The 20596-nt window shown below is 42.7% G+C and overlaps 1 protein-coding gene across 1 annotated transcript in view; it reads right to left on the bottom strand.

The window, feature by feature from the left end:
• The window catches only part of LOC144768929 (alpha-2-macroglobulin-like protein 1), a 299902-nt gene that overhangs the window by 197674 nt on the left and 81632 nt on the right, over positions 1-20596 (bottom strand). Inside the window, exon 2 of the mRNA XM_078652936.1 lies at positions 10919-11102. Coding sequence (XP_078509062.1) covers positions 10919-11102 — 184 coding nt within the window. The remainder of the gene's footprint in view (positions 1-10918; positions 11103-20596) is intronic.

The raw sequence follows: 20596 nt of genomic DNA, 5'->3' as shown, positions 1-20596 counted from the left end.
ACTTTTCCCTCTACCACACTCCCTTAGGTTCCATAATAAATGTAATAATAAATCATTTTACCTGGCTATTTCTCTCACCTCTGTGAGTGTCACCTCTGAAATGTTTTCCCAGTTCCATTTGGTCTGGCTCCTAGGACTACTCTCTGCCACCGGATGCCTCTTTCTTTGGTTATTTCATTCTTCTTCAAAAGCAAAATACTATGGGGCATATTATCAACAACTAGCGATATTTATCGCTAAATAAGCTTAGCGACATTTTTTATATCGCCGCGCATCGCCGGATTTTATCGCAGAGATAACGTGCTATTAGCAACATTTATCTCCAGAGCGATAAAAAATCCGGCGATAGCGGCAAAATGCGTGAATATCGCTGGAAATTCAGCGATATTCAGGCATAATAGGGACTTATTCTGAATATCCACCTCCCATTGGAAATACAGGCTAAGAAGTGGTCTGAGCAGGCGTTAGGATTTGGCGATATTCGCACTGAGCGCGAATATTTTAATCGCTACCTGCGTTGATAATAGGCGATAGCGATGTTAGCGACTGCTTTCAGTCGCTAACAGGTTGGGTACGCCCACTTTGCTTGTAATTAGCGATAAATATCGCTGACATGCAAAGCGGGCCCCAAACCGCTCGCTATCACCTAAAAGCTGTCGCTAACTGATGTTAGCGACAGCTTGCTAATAGGGCGATGACATTAGCGCCGCTTTGCGGCCGTCGATAATTTCATTTCGCCTGCCTTGGTAATATACCCCTATATGTGCCTGCTTCTAATAACCCCAGAACCCATTCCCTACCAGATTCAACCTTTAACCCCACTCCCTCTAGAAGAGTGCCTGTGTGCACCTTCCCGCCATCCTTCCTGTCCACTTCCGCCAGAGGGCGCCCGCCACACAGTCAAGGCCCTTATCTATGTGAAACAGAACCTTGCATAAAGGAACAGCTGTTCTAACCGCCCTGTTATTGTCTACTACAGAACGCATTCTTGGACAAAAGGTAGTTAACTGCACCACGTGCACTCTCATGAACCGCCACAGACACACACTTCAGGTTTTTAACACCTGGTTGGCTGGCTAGCTCCTAAAAATAGAATCCTGCTCTAACTGCCATTCTAAGAACGTATTCAAAGAATTTCCTCTACTCACAGGACACAAAGCACATCCTGCCTCACCCTATTGAGAAAATTGCAATGTCAAATTAAAGTACACTCTCCACCTTTACAAAGTATGGGGTGGGCGAGGTTAAAATGATTTTCACTTTGTCAGTTTCTCGTAAAAACTGTGATGTTTGCAATCCCTGATGTTGCACTTATCGTTAATTAACACTAATAAAATTGTTCCGTATAATACATGCTTTGCAGTTAGTTATTTTACTGTGCAAGCCATTGTTTATATAAACTTTATGCAAAAGATAAGCATGCAGAGAACAATTCTGCATCTATTTTCAAACTTGGTTGGTTCAAACATTTGGTTTGAACATCACAGCTGCTGATGGCCACACACACAACCCCCAATGCTATATGCCAAAGGTCCCAGAACCCCCTCTGCCCTACTTCTACCATAAGACACCAAGGGCCCGATGTAGGTGGCCCATTACCGGTCGGTAAACCGAAATTCGGTAAATTTCAGGCTTACCGACCGAGCCATTTCAGTTGTAGGGGATGATTCGGTAAATACCGAATCGGTATTTACCGATTCGGTATTTACCGAATTGGAAAATAGCATGTAGGAAGGACTTTTAAGAGTGCTTATGTGGTGTAAGGATTCGTTATTTACCACCATTAGTTGGTGGTAAATACCGAATACCTTTGAAAATGCAAATCTGTGCATTTTCAACAGTGCCATGTGGCAGACATACATGCCCTTAGGGCATGTATGTGTGCCACATGTGCAGACAAGCACTATCCAGGGGTGCAACAGGGTGTCAATGTGACACCCTGCCACCCTTGAATGTTTTCCTATGTTACCGAATCGGTATTTACCGATTCGGTAAATCACATTCATTCCTATGGGCCTCCAGGCCCATAGGAATGAATGGGAATTACCATAGGAATTAATGGGAATTACCGAATCGGTAAATACCAAAATTTTTTCTACATAGCATTTACCGTTTCTAAAATACCTAATCGGTAAAATTCGGCATTTTAGAATCGGTAAATTTGGATTACCTACATCTGGCCCCAAGTAACCTAATGAACTGTATGTACATATTCTAAGTTTGTATTTACATTGTCCTCTTCTCTAGCATTTCTATACCACTAAATCTGCCCACCTATTCGGACAGCGCCCTGAACTGTAATTGTGTGATAAGGGACAATATTCTGATTTCTAATGGATATAGCTTGTCGCGGATTCCCCAACTTATGTGCACCCCTTCTTGGCTGTAGACTGTTCCGAAATAACTTTTTTTCCAGCAATGATTCCCCAGGTTCACAAGGTGGTTCCACATGGCTTCAGCCACAACTCCTTTTCCGGATATGACATCATCAGGGTATGTTAGGGGCCAATCAGCATGCTGGCATTAGTTCCTTTTTTCTCTATGTCATTGATGCAATTTGGAGCTTTCTATTGGTATTTCGCAGACACATTGCTCAATATTCGGCAGTGCCAAGGTCAAATGCTTCCTCAAAGTACTTCAGGCTTCAAGTCTTGCAGACAGTGCTGCAAGAAAATAAATATCCAATTCTGATCCCCCAATGGCTGTATGTACTGTCTTGGGGTGGGACATGGTGCTGTGGGATGTGACTCTTGCACCTGAAGGAAGCAGGCGGCCATTTTATTTTTAGCTTTAGCCATAGAGAGATTCCCAAGCAGACTCCTGCTCCTAAAAGTGAGTCCTGTTCCTACTGATATTCAAAAGTATTCAAAGAATTTCGCCTACATACAGGACTGTTGGATAATGGTCCACTCGGCAGGGTCAACTCAGACTTTTTGCCTTCCTCCTCCACTTTTTCTGACCACGTTTTCTGTTGGCTTTAGGACTTTTTGCACTTTACCAGTGCTAAAGTGCATGTGCTCTCTCCTATAAACATGGTGATGTTGGCTCATACCCAATTAGCAATTTACTTATAAGTTCCTAGTAAAGTGCACTAGTAAAGTGCACTACGTTTGCCAGGGCTTGTAATGGGTGGGTAGTTTGGGCCGGACGGTTCCCATTGAAGCAGGGTCGAAACTGATTTGCATATAGCTGGGTCCAAATTGAAGTGGCATGGTGTGCAAAATAACGATGAACCACGATGCTTCCCTGAGTAGTTGCCAGTGGCTTAGAATAATTCAAGCATGTAGGACTTTGCTTTTTCCCTAGACTGTTTTCCTGACATAGAGTTGCCAATTTAGATGCTTTGGGTACTTTGCCACTGCTGATCAGTCTCAAAGTACAAGTTTTCCCTATGTAAAATGTAATGGTAATTGGTTGTCCATGGTTGGTATGTTTACCTTACTAGTAAAGTCCCTAGTGATGTGCACTGTGTGTGCCAGGGCTAGTAATGCAAAGGCTTGTTGTGAAGGGAACTCAGGCCTGCAGTGTGGGGCCTGCGCTCAGTGTGCTAAGTTATCATGTTGTCCTGGCAAGTGCAACCACTTGTCAGGCCTGACTTTCCCTTTTACATACACATTGGGCACCCCTTAGGTAGGTCCCGGTTAATCCCTGGGCAAGGTGCAGTGTAGGTAAAAGGTAGGACATATCCTAAGGTGTGTGTTATGTCCTGACAGTGAAAAACACTCCATTTTATTTTTCACTGCTTAAAAGGCCATCCTGCCCATAGGACAGAATGAAGGAGGCTGTGTGTTGTGTTTATTAGCCTAGTTTCCTATAAGTTTATAATGGAGAGGTGAGGTTTGGTATGTATGAACTCACAGTGTCATAACACATCTTTCTGTGAAGGTGGTTTTGTCAGAAACCACTTTTTTAGAAAGCGGCGGAGTTTTGTGCTTTAAGCATTTCTGTGTATCTCTGCTGAAATGTGGATTGACTGTCTGGATCTGAAAGGTGAGAGGAGCTGGAAGAGGTCTTGACCGAGGGAGGGGTTGAGATGGCACCAGGATGACCTGCATCTGGAGAGTAGGGGGAGGAGAAGCCTGGGAGGTGAAAAGGCCTGGGCTTGTGCTATAAACCAATTGACCCATCTCCTGCGGAGTGATTAAGGATTCAGACCCCCAGTATCAAAGGGAGGTAGGTGACACTGGGAGGGAGACATAAAAAATTGATTTAGGAAGGGGTCAAGGAACCCCTGAGCACAAACGAACTTCAAAGACATTAAGGGGTATAACTATGAGAGCTGAAACCCCTGAACCTTGGAATGAAACAGAAATGGATTGAGACTGAAAAGTCTTAGGCCTATTCAGTGGTCAAGAGGAACCTCTGCGTTTTGAGGTTCAAGCAGAGGCGTTGGTGAAAAGTGCTGGGTCATCCTGAGCACCAGAGAAGAGGAGAGTCTCGGACGCGCAGAGTGCGTGTCGAGGTGCAACCAGAGGTGCTGGTGAGGAGTGCCTGGGAAGTGTGTGCACCAAATTCAAAGTAATTCTCCACAGTGCTGAGGGTGGGTCTCGGTGTTCACTGAGACTGCTGGATGGAGGGCCAGGTCATTGGGCCCTCGGAGTGAAACAGCAGCGGTCTGGACCGGCAGCCCCGGAGGAGCTGAGCCGCCGGCCCGAGCTCGCCGTACCCACTGACGGAGTTCTGGATCAAGGCCCAAGTCGCTGAAGGAGGAGAGGAGAGTGCTGTCACGCCCCCCAGGTAATGTGGATCACCACATGGGGTGGGGTGCGGGCCCAGAGAGACACTCTCTCGGCCTCTCGCTTCTGTCAGCTGCTCAAGCCTGGAGCTTCGGCTCAGATCTAGGCCCATGCTGGCCCAAGGAGGGGCAGTACTGGGGCCGGAGTGAGAAGCATTACTTTTGTGTCATCATTGATCCATATTGGTGGCACTGTTAACGGAGCACCTAAACTGTCATATTACGCTTTGCATTATTGCTGCTAACGAACTGTCGAACTGTCATAGGACGCCTGACCTCATTTATACCTGACGAACTACATGCTTGATGCGCTACGCACTGCATTATTTTTCCCTTGCAGAGTATATGATTGTAACGTGGTGTATGGCAATATTTCTTCATCACACAGTACCTGATTATAACGTGGCACAGTGCATTATTTCTTCATTGCACAGAACATGATTGTAGCGTGACGCATTGCGTTGTTTCTTCCTGGTACAGGGCATGCTGGTAGTGATACGCATTGCATTATTCCTTCTTTTGCAAAGTACATGACTGTGGTGCCACATATGGCATTGTTTCTCTGTTGCACAGTACAAGAGAATATCGTTACGCATTGCAGTATTTCTTTTCTTTTGCAACGTGTCTGATTCTAGCAATACGACTTGCCTAACCAATTGGAAACAGTTAGAAGTGAGCTTAACTATTGGTTAGAAGCGGTGGTTGGGATTAAAACCTACCAACCACTGGAAGGAAACCTACCCATTCTTATATGTTGGTTTTGTATTGAGTGGTCATATCGTATAACTTCTTATATAAAGATTATACTCATTTTTAAAAACTCGTGTGGAGTCTATTTGTTGTGACATCATAGGGCTGCTGTGAGTGTGGTTGCACATATTGTACACTAATGCCTTGGAGATAAGCCTGGCTGCTCGTGCCAAGCTACTAAGGGGGTGAGCAGGGCTATCTCAGACAGTGCCCTTACTTAGCCTAACGTTGAAATGAGGGGTCGGGGACTACCGCCTCCAGCATTTGGCGGCGGCAGTGAGGGATAAGGAACCCCACTTCCAACAAAGCATTTCAACTAGGAACAAGGAAGGAGAAATACTTTTCTGACTTTGCATGCGTGCTGCACTGTGCAACACGATGCAAAGTGGGAAAATCTTTGCATCGTGCCTAGCAAAGTATTTTCCTGTACGAAACCTATGCTACACTCATGCGCATACCCTAGCGCTGCGGCGCTAAGAAGGGTGCATGGCGCACGGCAGCTGAAATCAGTGTCGGCCCAAGGGAAAGGGGAGGAGAGAGTCACATCTTTAAAAATATGGTGCTCTCCTGCTCCCTCCCTGTCGCGCAACGCAGTGCAGCCTTGCGGCTGGCTGTGCTGCGTTGCATGGACATTTTGTAAATCTCCCCGGATGTATCCTCCAGGAATATTGTTGCTGAAGGTAGGTAACTTTTTCTTCTGGAGGAAATGGTAAACCTAGAGCACAATCCACTGGTGAAATTTCCTCCAACCGCGGTTTATTATGGAGGAGGACCTTTGAAACTGGATTTGCCGCTAGATGTATCAGTTTGCCCAGAAACTTGGAGGATTTTCTTTTCCTACCCATCTCTAGATCAAGCCTTAAGCTCAGGGCCACTGAAATGATGCTGTTATGGAAGACCAAGTTACTCAGTAAATTTGACTAGGGGGGTCAGTGTAACTCGCGTAATTATGCGTAGCACAATTATACAGAATCAGCCAAATATTGAGAGAGATTACACGGAAATATGTGACAAGAGTAATTCTTTAGCACTATTTTCTTAGTGCAAAAATGCCCTCTCACATCCAAAATGGGCACAATTATGCATTTAGCGCTATTAAATATTGCCAAATGCAAGAAAACATGAATAGCAAGTGCACACAGTCGCTTGGGGCAGGATTTCTCTAAACGTACTCCTGGTAATTAGTACTATTTTCTTAGTGCAAAATGCACTTTTGCATCCAAAATGGATGCAAGGATGCATTTTGCACTAAGAAATAGTTCTAAATGCAACAGAACATGAATAGAAAGCATAAATATGCTCTTGCATTAGGATCTTTTCCCCAATATTACTCTCAATATCGCAAGCGGTTGGAGTCATGTTATTATCCATATTTACGCGCCATAGAGTAACGCAGAATTACTGAAAATTCTACAATTACTCCACCCTAATTGAAATTCTGTCTTTGTCTAAATTTCACTGAATTATTTAGCAAAAAAGGCAAATTATACTGCACAATGTGGCACATTTTGAGATAGTATTATTACATTCTTTTCTCATTTTAGCACATATTAATGATGTAGTGGCAATAATTTCACCTCATAAGAACCAGTCTAATATATGGTTTCAGCATTCAGCATCCAAAAGGTGACTAGTTAACCAGGACTGAAAACTTGTATGGAGCCACCGAAGGATACACAGTTTTGTCACTCATCACATGGTGACCCGCTGAACAGCCATTATCATACAGTTAGCTGTAAACCCTTATTCAAAATAGGTCTCCAATTAATGATTGAGCTCTACTTGATGTTGGCTCATCAAAATGTCAGAAGTAGCGGAAGTGACATCAAATATACTCTGACCTCAATGACATCATAGGAAATTATATTGTATGGCCTTTGACCCATGTAATAAGTTCACAATAAATATTCTACAATAGCAGCAAATAATACCAATACATATTTTTGGTACCACCAGTATTTTGATAGGGATCCTGACTAGATATGTCAAGGAAACATTATGCATTTCTTATCATTGCTAGTGGAGGATATGGCTCCACGAAACAAAGAATAATATTAGGAACTAAAATTATTTCTACAATAACCGGTCATGATTAGGGGTTGGTGGAATGTATCATTCAGGCTGCGGAATTGGCAGAATTTGGCAACTCCGCATTACTCTTGCAATGCGGAGCTCCAGCCAAATTCCGCAGATCATTGCTTGGTGGAATATTTCCCCACAAAGCTCCAAAAATGCAAGTAAGATTTGGTGACCCCTAGCACCATTTCCCGACAGAGGTGGTCGTGGGCGGCCATGGATGGCCGTGGTCAGAAGGCTGCTACTCGAGTAGATTTGGTGCATTTCGAGTAGATTTTCAACTTGAACGGCAGCAAAATTTACTTGAATGGCTGCGCGCTCTTGTACACGGCATGGTGCAGTTCATGCTAATTTTGCAGTGCTGCTCACATTACTGGCACTAAATTGCAGTGCCAGAAGCACAACGTGCATATTTCTACCCATTGGCGGAACTCCATGGAGTTTTTATGCAACCCTGCGGAATTCCTCTGAGCTCCGGCCAAATTCTGCAGATTGTTGCGTGGTGGAATTTTTCCCCACAAAGCTCCAGAAATGCAAGTAATATTTGGCGACTCCTAGTGCCATTTTCTGACACAGGTGGTCGTGGGCGGTCATGGGTGGCCCCGGTCAGACAGATGCTTCTCGAGTAGATTTGGTGTAGCTTGAGTAGATTTTCAACTTGAACAGCAGCAAAATTAACTTGAATGGCTGCGCACTTTTGAACACTGCATGGTGCAGTTCATACTGATTTTGCAGCGCTGCTCACATTACTGCCACTAAATTGCAGTGCCAGCAGCACAACATGCATAGTTCTACCTGTTGGCGGAACTCCATGGAGTTTTTATGCAACCCTGCGGAATTCTTCAGAGTGAAACTCTGTGAGTTCCATCCACCCCTAGTCATGATGAGAATGTGCACCTAGTGCACGCCAAATGTAATGTTGTGTCATGGGAAAGCACCATAAAAAGATAAAAGATAGACAATGTGCTTTGCCCATCGAATTGCACATGGGAAAGGCCCCCCCCTACTTAAAAAGACTCCTAACTATCTACCGTCCCAAACGCAATCTGAGGTCCTTGGGCAGTATGCTATTCACTGTCCCTCGTATCTTCAGAGCCAGAATGGGTGGCCGCTCATTCCGCTATCTGGCAGCCACCCACTGTAATAAACTCCCCCTGAATCTGCGGATGGAGCCATCCGAAAGTCGCTTTCGACTTAAACTCAAAACTCACCTCTTCCCCAGTCATTAGTAGAGGGCAGGGTGTGGCCGTATTGTGTTTTGCTGTTTTTATCTGGGCGTTCTCTATGGTACTCATCCACAGCGCGGGGACACACTATTTTAAGTGTAACCATGCGCTCTATAAATGATTTTATTATTATTATTATTATTGTCCTCCGCTCATAACTTATATGGGTTATTTATTTAATATCATCCGTGTTATTGGCAGAGGTGGTGTGAACCCTCTTTTGCGGCCACAGCTGTGTGAGGTTTTTATGGGCCACTTTTATGTGTAACTGGGCAGACAAAAGTTCATAATTAATGCTGTAAGGAAAAAAGATGGGGTGATAGAAAAGGGAAAGAAGGATAGACAAGTGGGTGAAAGGATGGATGGATGAGTGGGCGAAAGGATGGATGGGTGGGTAAAAGGAGGAACGATGAGTAGGTGAAAGGATGGTTGGGAAAAAGAATGCACTGATGAATGGGTGAGTGATAGGATGGCTGGGTGAAAGGATTGATGGATGGGTGGGTAGAAGAATTGGGTGGATGAGTGGGTGAAAGGATGAGTGGATGAGAGGTTGGGTGGATGAAAGAATGTGTGGATGAGAGGTTGAGTGGTTGAAAATATGACAGATTAATGGGAAATCTGAGAGGATAAATGAATGGATGGATTGATAAAAGGATGGCAGAGTAAATGGAAATCTGAGAGGATGGATGGATGGGTGGGTGAAGGGATGGCAGAGTAAATAGAAATCAAAGAGGATGGATGGATGGCATAGCAAATGAAAATCGGAGTGGATGGGCGGATGGAAAAGTAAATGAAAATGTGAGCGGATTGATTGATGGACAATAGGATCAATTGATGAATGAAAGGCTTTATTGATGGATGGAAAAGCCAAAAGTGGATGTATGTGAGGATGGATGTATGAATAGGTGTATGCATAGATGATGGATATGTGAACGTATGGGTGGACGAGTGGCCAATGGATTAATAGAATGATGAAAGATTAAATGACAGATGAAAGAATGAATGTATAACAGAATGTAAAAATTAAATGGTGTATACCAGCAGGCGGATGGAAGGGTTAAAGGATATATGTGTAGATGCTTGGATGGGAGTGACAGTGGAGCTCTTCTAGGGAGGTTCGGGCTTATTTTCTTTGCTTGCTTGGTGCCATCAGAGCTTTGGTTAAAAGTGGAAGGGATTTTAATTTTCTGGCTACTCTCTTTGTTTTGGGCATACAGTGTTCCTCAGCATTGTTAAAATGATTAGATTTATGATCACTGGAAAGGCACTGTCACTCTTGCTAAGCACAAAGGTGAAGAGATTGTTCAAACAGATAATTCTTCATGTATTCCCAATATTCAAAAATGATCAGATGCTGAATAATGTGCATTTTTATTTCACTATTTATTTGTCCAGAAGAGTATGCATTGCTCTGCTGAAATTATTTTCTAGAACACAGCAGCAGAAAGTAAACAGTGCTCATGGGACTGCTATTGCACTTCTGACGCCAGAAATCAGAGGCAGAGTCATGGGTCGCAAGGGGAAAGCCAGGGCTCGCAGCTGCAACCCCTGGCGACCTCTAAATGACCATTAAGGAACTCCAATTAAAACCTCCCCAGGACATGGGAGGCGGTTCCCTATGATTTCCTTCTTGCTTTGGAGAAAGATAGGTGTGATTGAGCAGTGGAGAGAATCAAAAGCCCACATTCAATGGCCCTCCCATCTCCAAGGCCTTGTCCTCTTCTTCCAGCACAATTGTTCTCAGTTTGCCCGGTCTCAGTCAACCTTTGCAAGGGTCTGAAGCTGAGAGCTCAAGAAGCACTTTCTTAAGTAACTTTCGATTCATTAAGAGCTAGAAATTTTTATTTTTTGTGGAATTCTATTAATTATATAGCACATCATCCATTATGTGACAAGTGAGGTAAACCCATATTTATGCGGAGAAGGGGCCTTGCATATGCTGTCTCTCAACACTTTATACAGGTGTGTGTTTCCAGTAGAAAAGCTAGAGAAGGCAGATTTACATGCACAATTAAAATTATGCCAGCTGACCGAGCAAACTCTAAATCTTGTTTTGAATATATGGTTCTCTAGCGCCAAAAATCCCAAATAATTCACTTTTCCTCCTTCGATCTCGCTGTCCACCACTCACCTTGAACCAGGTGCAGCCTAGCCAGGAGCCAGGTTTGACTTCAGCGTTCAGCAGCTGGTGGGTCCTGCGTTGTGTCTTGAGATGGACGGTCAACCTGATGGGCCACAGGACACCACTGAACTGCACACACACTGCCTGCGAGGAAGGGAAGTTGAGGGCTGCCGGGATGACCACAATGTAGGTCCTGTGGGGAGAGTGAGAGAGGGCGTGGATTTCTCTAAGGTGATTTAACACTGCATTAAAAGTGACAGGCATGATTGGATAAAATGAAGCAATGAGCATGAAGACATGAGGAAGGGAAACAAATTGGGGTTTGCAGGGCATTTGGAAGGAACTGAAGATATTTATAGAGAGGATTGAGAGAAAGTAACGAGATGTTCAGATACCATAGGTGCAGAAAATAACAACAATAACTAGAGACAGGGGGAATATAAACAGGTACAAAAGAGGGAAGGTAAAAGAACAGTCTTGGAAGAGAGTAAGAAAGCATAGACAGGAAGCAGAGAGGATGATAGATGGAGAGAGGGAGGACAGTGTGCACTCAGGGAGAAGGGACGGAAGATGCAGAATGAGTCATAGAGGAAAAAAAAGATTGAGAACAGAGTGAGAGATGAAAAGTAATAGAGACGAATGGAAGGGATAGAGCGAGGAAGCAAAGCTAGAGTGAGGGAGTGGATGTGGTGTGATGATAGGTGGTGGGAGGGCAGGAAGGAAGGAGTGAAGGAAAGTTATTTATAGTAGGGGAGCGAAAGAGAAGTAAAAGAGGGAGGGAGATAGAGTAGAGGGAGTGGAAGGGAGAAACAGCAGGGCACATCCACCATTGCCTTTCTAGAGAGGACAAATGGCCATGTTTTCACTGCTTCTAGAGTCTTCTTCAACGGACTTCTAGACGCCTCAGGCATACTGCTGTTCTCATTCCCTCTCAGACTCCAGGCAGCAGGTAAGGCCCCCTGTCCCTGGTTCAACCTCCCTGGGATATCACTCACCCACTTGCCTCTTTAGGTTCATGCGATTTTTTGGGGTGAACGTTAAAGCAGGAAATCATGCAACAGTCATCTATGCCATCAGATTCCTTGCACTGCTCAGCATGCATAACAAACAGTACAATTGCATGTCATGGGCATGGAGTACCAGCACACATACTGTCCCTATGTAGTGTTTATGCAAAGGCTCATGCAGTGATGTGATATAGCATAGCACACTGAAGCTAAAAGAGGAGCATAGCATGAAAGACCACAAAATAATGATACTTTTAGTGTACTTTATACTGCAACTAAAACTTTAGGTGCAGTAGGAATTCAGCAACAGGCTACATAGCATTTCATTGCAATGCATAACACATATGCAAAATGGCATTTATTTATAGTTTTGCATAGTTCATAAAATACAAACATCACATACAACACCACCAATTAACAATTAATTGTGTCCTTAAATGTTTAAAAAGAACAACATGCATTTAAATACCTGTTTGGTCGCAGTTTTATGGTGTCAGTATAAAGCGCATAATGAATGAAATACTGATCGATGTAGTAAGAGCGAGCTAGACAAAGAGCCGAGCAATGAAACACAGTCCCTTTATGGTTTCTTTTTCTGCAGCTTCTCTTGCTGCTAAGCATGGCCTACATGACCCAATAACTTCAAGAATGGGCAAGTGTCCAAACCTAATCCACACAGTATGTCGATCAGTCAGAATTAGGAATTAAAAATGACCCCAGTTACGACCAATTTGTTTTTAACCTGCCTAAGGTAACTCTAAGCATTAAACAGGAAACATAAAATAGAGATTACCGGGGGGCACTTTAACTTTTGGAAGGATCCCAGCAAATCCAATGCAAAAAACACACCATCAAAGTGATCCCTCCTAAAGTGGTGTGAGCCCGACCAGGATTTTATATCTACAGGCTGAGGATTCTGAGATGAAGCAAGCCACACAGAAATTATGCAGGTGAGAACCTTTTTGAAAAAGAGAAACATTTTTATCTTTTCTTTAATTTGGGAATAGGACTTTACAGATTTGGTACTGTCTGGTAGCTTTCGTCATTGTTATGTAATATTAAACACACCCAAGTCTTTTTCTACATTGACCTCAATGTGGCTGTAGTTGATAATTTTTCATTAGGCGAGCGTATTCCAAGGTTTGTATGGCTGGAGAGGGAAAGCTCTTCCCTGGATGGATTTGTGGGGGCAGTGGAAACGAAAAAATATAATCCCAAACCCTGGAGCCAATGTTAAACCACCAGATCTTAGGGCCAGATGTAGTTGGGCAAATACCAGTCAGTATCGGTGAAATTCGTTACATTTCACCGTTACCGACCGGTATTTAGCCATGTGGGATGTAGGGAAGGAATCGGTAATAAGGAAGCAGTAAATACCGATTCCTTAATACCGTTTCCTTATTGGCCTTGCATTTAAGGAATCGTAATACAAGGAATTGGTAATACCGATTCCTTAAATGCAATGTAGGTAGCACTTAAAAAAGTGCACATCAACCTTAAGGAATCGCTATTTACCACCAACTTCAAGTTAGTGGTAAGTAGCGATTTCCTTTCAAAAAACACTTTTTTGCTTTGTGAAATGTGCCATGTGGCACACATCCATGCCCTTAGGGCATGCATGTGTGCCACATGTGCACACATGTGCACACATGCACATTTCAGGGGTGCAACAGGGTGTCCACCCTGGCACCATTGAAATACCTCCCTGTATTCCCTGTATTACCGATTACGAATACCGAATGTCTTCACATTTATTCCTATGGGCCTCCAATCTCAATTACCGATTCGGTAATAGCGAATATTAAGAATTCAGTATTTTTTACCAAATTCTTACCTACATCTGAAATACCGATTTCTAAATACCGAATCGGTAAAATTCGGTATTTAGGAATCGGTATTTCCCTATTACCTACATCAGGCCCTTAGTCTTTTAAATGGAAACTATAATAATAATAGGTGAATATTATGAAATAGATGTAAAAAATCGGCATTTTTATTACAAATAATTAGTCCTACCATAGGCAAGGAGAAATCATACATTGGCATGAGTGAATGACCACAGAAACTGGGTAACTCTTATAATCTTATCGCCCAGATTATAAATGGGTCAGAATTCTGAAGTTAGTGGTGTTTACCATGAACGGTAATTGCCAGTTGTATTAAATACCTCACCCTTCATTACATTAGCAGATCAAATCCTCCAGAATTTAACAATGAAAACAGTACAATGTTTTTCTGTAGCATGTGGATTTTGATTGGTTGATCACCACATCTGCATGTTGTTCCTCAAAAACTCAGTATAGGTGCTGTTTATTGCGCATGATAAATTCCGAAACCCCACTGTGTGGGATTTTATCAGGTGCGATAATGAGCACCGACTCATCCGTCAAACTTTATATCAGGGTTCTTATATCTTTATCATATAGAGCGCTTGCGCCTCTCTTTGGCTAGGTCTTCCGTGGATTTCTTTATTTTATTTTATTTTAACTTTATTTAATGCGATTTTATATAGCGCAAACTTTACCCGAAAGTGTCAGAGCGCTTTACATAAGAAGCAGTTGCAAAACATAAGGACTATGGATTACATGCGTTACATAAAAGATACAAGCAGCAAAAATTGCAAATGTACAAGATGTAAAGTCACACAAAGAAGAGATATAAACAGAAAAGAAAAATTGCAAATGTACAAATAGTAAAGTCACTCAAGGAAGAGATACGAATGGATATACTCTATGAGTCACATAGGAATGGTAGAGAGTACAAAGGTCTACTGCATATACTAGTGATTAGAGTTATCTCCATATACATAGGGAAGGGATACGAATGGATAAACTCTAACACCCACATGCATCATTGTTCCATTTTGCGATTCCTTAATTGCGAAAATTAAGGAACCGCAATTAAGGAATTGCAAAATGCAATTCATTAAGAAATTCGCAAAAAAATTGCGATTTCTTAAAATTCCTTAATTGCGATTCTCTAATTGAGAATCGCAATTAAGGAATTTCTACCCATTCATTCCTATGGGCCTAGAGGCCCATAGGAATGAATGGGAGGGCATTCTCAATTTGCAATTCATCATTGTGAATTCGCAAATTGAGAATGCAATTTCAAGGGTGCAGTGTCCAAATGACACCCTGTTGCACCCCTGAAATTTGCTTTTGGATACATCTTACACACACACATGCCCCAAGGGCATGTGTGTGTGTAACATGTAACAAAGAAAAATGCATTTAAAAGCATTTTTCTAGATTTTCGCAAATTACCATGAAGGTCAACTTCATGTTAATTTGCATTTCTAATTTGCATATTCGCAATTTCTAAAAGTATGATGAATTGCATTTAAGGAATCTCAAATTGAGATTCCTTAAATGCATTCGCAATTTAAGAAATCGCAATTGTGCGATTTCTTAAATTGTGTAATTCTGAAAAAGGTTGGAGCATCCCAAATCAGGAAATTGCATTCGCAAACAGCCGAAAAATGCGATTCGCACCGTTTGCGAATGCAATTTACCTTGATGCATGTGGGCATAAGAGTCACATGGGAATGGTAGAGAATACAAAGGTCTACTGCATATACTAGTGATTAGAGTTATCTCTATATACATAGGGAAGGGATACGAATGGATATACTCTAAGAGTCACATAGGAATGGTAGAGAGTACACAGGTCTAATTCAAATACTAGTGATTAGAGTTATCCCTATATACATAGGGAAGGGATACGAATGGATATACTCTAAGAGTCAAATAGGAATGGTAGAGAGTACAAAGGTCTACTGCATATACTAGTGTTTAGAGTTATCCCTATATACATAGGGAAGGGATACAAATGGATAAACCCTAGACCTCTATTGTAGAATATCCCCATTGTATCCAGTCACTTCCTGTCTTTATTTCCTTCAGGAAATGGTCATTGGTCAATGAGGTGAAATGACCCCAAGTCACAGGTCCCTCTGCAGGGTCCTAGCTCCCACTCTACATGGTAATGTGCAAATTCTGAATTTAAATGTAACTCCTTAATTAATTTGTAATAAAGGGAGAAATGTACTGCATATATGACTTTTGGTAATGGAACAACTTCAGATATCTAGTCTGTGTTGTTTGCAGATGAGAATGAGTGACTGATTATTGTAAATGTAAGGGAGGGCTGAAGAGAATAAGCCCATCCATAAGGTACTCCCATATCGAGGCATGGTAAAGCAGAGGAGATTTTTCCTGAAGCAAAAGCCTTACATTGTTTTATATATTTTTTAGTTGAAAGTTTTATATAGCGCGAACAAGAACCTTGTGGGTATCAGAGCACTTTACAATGTTAAAAAAAGAGACATATAGCTTCAATATTATAACTGTCGAAAGACCGTACAGGGTATGGCAGATCCCTAATGAGGGCGGGCTTACCACGAAGATAAGATAGATAGATCAAAAACAATAGTATCATAAGCGGGCAGTAACAATGAGTTACGATGAGGATGCCTGACAAGCTCAGAGAGAAGACTTCCAAGGATCTAGGGCAAAATTTGTTCATGAGTAGTTGTATAACTTCCTGCCTGGCTATGAATAGCTCCTGTTTTCAGCTGACGGGGAAGACGCTGGCTCGCACGCTCCCCAACCCTCATAATCTTTTCGGATATGTCGAAGGGATAATCTCATGATTTGGACCAGAATACAATTAATACCCCGCCACGATGGTGGAGAGATTTACAAAATATTGAATCATCGAGTCCAACCATGCTTCAATGCAGAGATACGGTCAGCAACCTCTACAAATACGCTACAGCAATGGCAAGGACCACGTTTTCTCAGGCCGCCATTTGATTCCTCATCAGGAAACAGCCCCACCTTTCCTCCCCACCCTCCCTTCACGTCCTGACGAAGACCCGCGTAGTAAGGATCTACTGTCCTACATTCTCTGGGTCGAAACGTAGACTTTTTCTCTACTAACCTGAACTCCTAAGGATAGCCTGATGTATACAGCTGATTAGGAGCTTCTATCTGAAATTCATTCTGATGTTTGTACACTGCATTTGACCCCTCGTATGGGGATCTATGACTTTTGTGATTGTGATTTGCAGACTCACGCACATGAGAAACTTTGACTAGTGATGTTTAACTATCAAAAAATGTGTATTGTTTCCCCTGCACTCTCCCCTTTTCCCTGTGGGCGCATTGAATTTGTGTATATTGTGTTTATATTTACCTTTGACTTTTGAATCATTGAATGTTTATAACGGTGCGGTGAAAATAAAAACACCTTGCACCCTGATTCATTCTTTGGATTAATTCAACTCAAACACTGTGATGTTTGAAATCTGGTGTGTTTGGTCTGGGACCCCTTTCATATATACTGGCTATGAATAGTCAGCAACCATAGCCGAGTATTTAAACCTTCGCTTCATTAACTTTGACAAGTTGACTATAGTTTGGCGACCCACATATTTGGTATTGAGAGGATGTTGCGCATTAGCATTAAATACCCAATGAACTTTTAGCTTTCAACACTATGTCCCAGCACAGAGCCGTACAGAGGAGGGTCCTTCCCACGGTTCTTGGCTGTAAACATCTCCTATCTTCCAATGATCCCAAATGCTAGTGTTCATCAAATGTTCTAACCTGGCTCTTGTAATGAAGACTCCCAGTTGTACAGATAAATACCAAAGGAAAATGGTGTCTTTCTCTGTCTGTATTTATTTTTAAAAACGCACAATACAGAAAGCAGTTTTTGGGGTTATTCTGCATGCAGTTAATAACGACTGCAGGCCAATATATTGCGAATTGACAGAATGAGGAATTGAAAAAGGATCCGATTACCTTAAATAACTTCAGAAGTGTACTTATATTTATTCCATAATACTATAGAGTTCATATGAGTGTTTTATTGTAGCAGATACAGTGCTAATACCCGGCAGCAGTCCAAGTGTGGGTGCATATTTATCAGTTAAATAAACCTGTTGGAACTTGATTTTCAGACAACACTTAGACTTAGGCAAACCCATCGCCAAACAGCCCTTCACTATCCGCACTCTGGCTACCTTGTACTCTGCCCTGACCATCCACCTCCCTGTCCCCAAACCTACTCCCCTCTTTTCCCCTTGCCACCCTGGAGCATCATGGGAGCGCTCCCATTCTGTCGCTGCTCTGCTCTCGCCTCCTCTGACCTCACCATTCCTTTGCTGCCGGCCATGGAGGGGCATGGTAGCCTCTTCCTCCTATGGGATAGACTTTTATTTATGTATTTACTTTACTGGAGATGGCCACTACCACAATCACCAACACCACGGTGGCCAACATTACCACCACCACCATTATCACCATAGCCACCACTATTACCACTTCCAGCATTAATACTATTACCACCACTATCACTACCATTACCAACCACATTCCCATTAGTTTTATTTATTTATTTTGTGCTCACCAGAGTGCAAACTTGACCCGTTAGGGTATCAAAGCACTTCACAGTAATCATAGGATTGTACAAAAAGACTTATCGCAAAATTCGGTCGTTTGCGAATGCAAATCCATTTTTTGGGATGCATTAATCTTTTTGCTTTTTTCGCAATTTAAGAAATCGCAAACGGGAACATTGATGCATGTGGCCGTTAGAATCACAAGAGTAAAAAATCAATTAGGAGGTGGTGGGGTGCAGAATACATAAGAGAGAGGACAAGTATTTACAGATTACATTTACAATTAGTCAAGACAAGACCACAGGTTTCTTGTTGGGGTGACTAGGAAATCCGAAAGGAGGCAATAGCCAGACGTATATCAGGGTCATAGAGTTTGTTGAAGGCAAAATTTAAATGAGGAATTTATCCATAAGGAAGGTTTTGGTATCCTTTTTGAAACGAGACAGAGAAGGGAGTCTTCTGATGGCAGGTGGGAGAGAGTTCCATATTCTAGGAGCGGCCCCAGAAAAAGCACGATTGTACGTTTTTTTCTTTCTGGAAGCAAGCGATTAGTACAGTACCACCATCACTACCATTACCACCCTTCCTGTTATCACCACCATTACCCCACCATTACCAGTACCGCATTACCATTATTAATATTACCTCATTTATCACCATGATTACCATCCCTAACCTTGCCACAACCTTTACCTGCCACCACCACTTCCATCATCACCACTACCATTACCACTAAAGCTAAGAGATGTGCCTTAATTGGACTAACACATGCGAATACAGACATGAACAGGGCTTTGTACTAACCCATTAAAGTTAGACCTATTGGCTTTACCAGTGCTGGTATCGGAACAGCCGCCTTCCAGATTTCAGGATTTTTAATCCCAAAGGGGTCCATTAGGATGTCGGGCGGATTGCCTCCGCCAGGCTGGCAATCCGCCCGACATCCTTCCCTGCATTCCCCCCCACCATATTATGATGGCGGAGGGGACCGCAGCGGTGGGAAACACCGCCCGCCTGTTTTCCGCCCCGGTCACCTTGCGGCCGGGGCGGAATATGTTGAATATGGTGGCGGTGTCTATTAGGTGTCTAATATTCCAATGGCAAAAGTGCAATGCCTTTCCGTGGCGGCAATGCCGCCATGGAAAGGCAGGCAGTCTTGACTCTGGGGGCCCCCTGCGGGCCCCCAGAGTAAAGGTGAGTGGGGGGTGCACACGAGGGGTACCTGTGGTACCCCCCTTCATTTACATTTCCAAAGCGGCAGGCACCGCGCGGTGCCTGCCGCTTTGGAAATGTAAATGCTGTGATGTATTGTCAGCATTGTGGCGGGCGGTGCAGAGAGCACCGCCCGCCACAATGCTGAGAATACAGGATGTGCCCGCCACTGTGGCGGGCACATCCTAATGGCACCCCCGGGACCCCCTGCCCTTAAGGCGGGCGGTCCCGATAGGGTGCCAGCCCGCCATCCTAATGGACCCCTAAATCTTGATCACTACTCTTGAAAAGAGGAGGCAATAAAGCTGTTCACCAATGTCTGTCTGACTTCCAAAATTTACTGTAGCGGCCATCAGGTCTCAGTGCGTGAAACTCTTTGCATATCTTACGCAATAACAAAAAGTTAACAAAGGAATGACTGATTTCAGTGGAGCGCCGAAAACAAATGTTAGAAACTGAAACAGTTCTTGCTCTTTTCTGTAAAACCAATGATGTTGCTTGTGTGTCATTATCACTATGCAACACAACCATTTTCACACTTATTTTCCAACATGGTCTGCCTTAACTACTATTTCTAAAATACCAATATCCCTTTTATATTAGAATAAATTCCTTAAAGCCTTTTCTGTTTCTTTGTTGCTTCTAACCAAATTTTATCTATATAAGATCCTGCATCTTGAGCCTCCTTAAAAATTGCCTTAGCTTATTTTTATCTCTTTCTAACATCAGTATTTTTTTAAGTTCAGAAAAAGTTTATTAGGACAAAAGAATTACAACAATGTGCAGAATGTAAAAACAATGAAGGCAGTAGGTTCATATACAATGTAACACGTGGTTTTAGAAAATAAAGAGAGAATAAACATAACAAATAAGAAATGCAAATAAGTCAAAAATAATGATAACATAAGCAATATTGTACAAAAGAAGGTATAAATAGAAATATAAATTAACACAGAGGAAGTCATGGAGGTTTAGTAACTTCTTGCTGCAGAGGTCTAGGGGTAGTAGAGCATTTAGCATGAGCATCAATGAGTAAAATGACCGGAGCCCATAAATCAG

The sequence above is a fragment of the Lissotriton helveticus genome, chromosome 7 (genome assembly GCF_964261635.1).
Source record: "Lissotriton helveticus chromosome 7, aLisHel1.1, whole genome shotgun sequence".
Classification (NCBI taxonomy): domain Eukaryota; kingdom Metazoa; phylum Chordata; class Amphibia; order Caudata; family Salamandridae; genus Lissotriton; species Lissotriton helveticus.
Note: the sequence above shows the minus strand (reverse complement) of the source record. Positions and strands in the feature narration are given on the sequence as shown.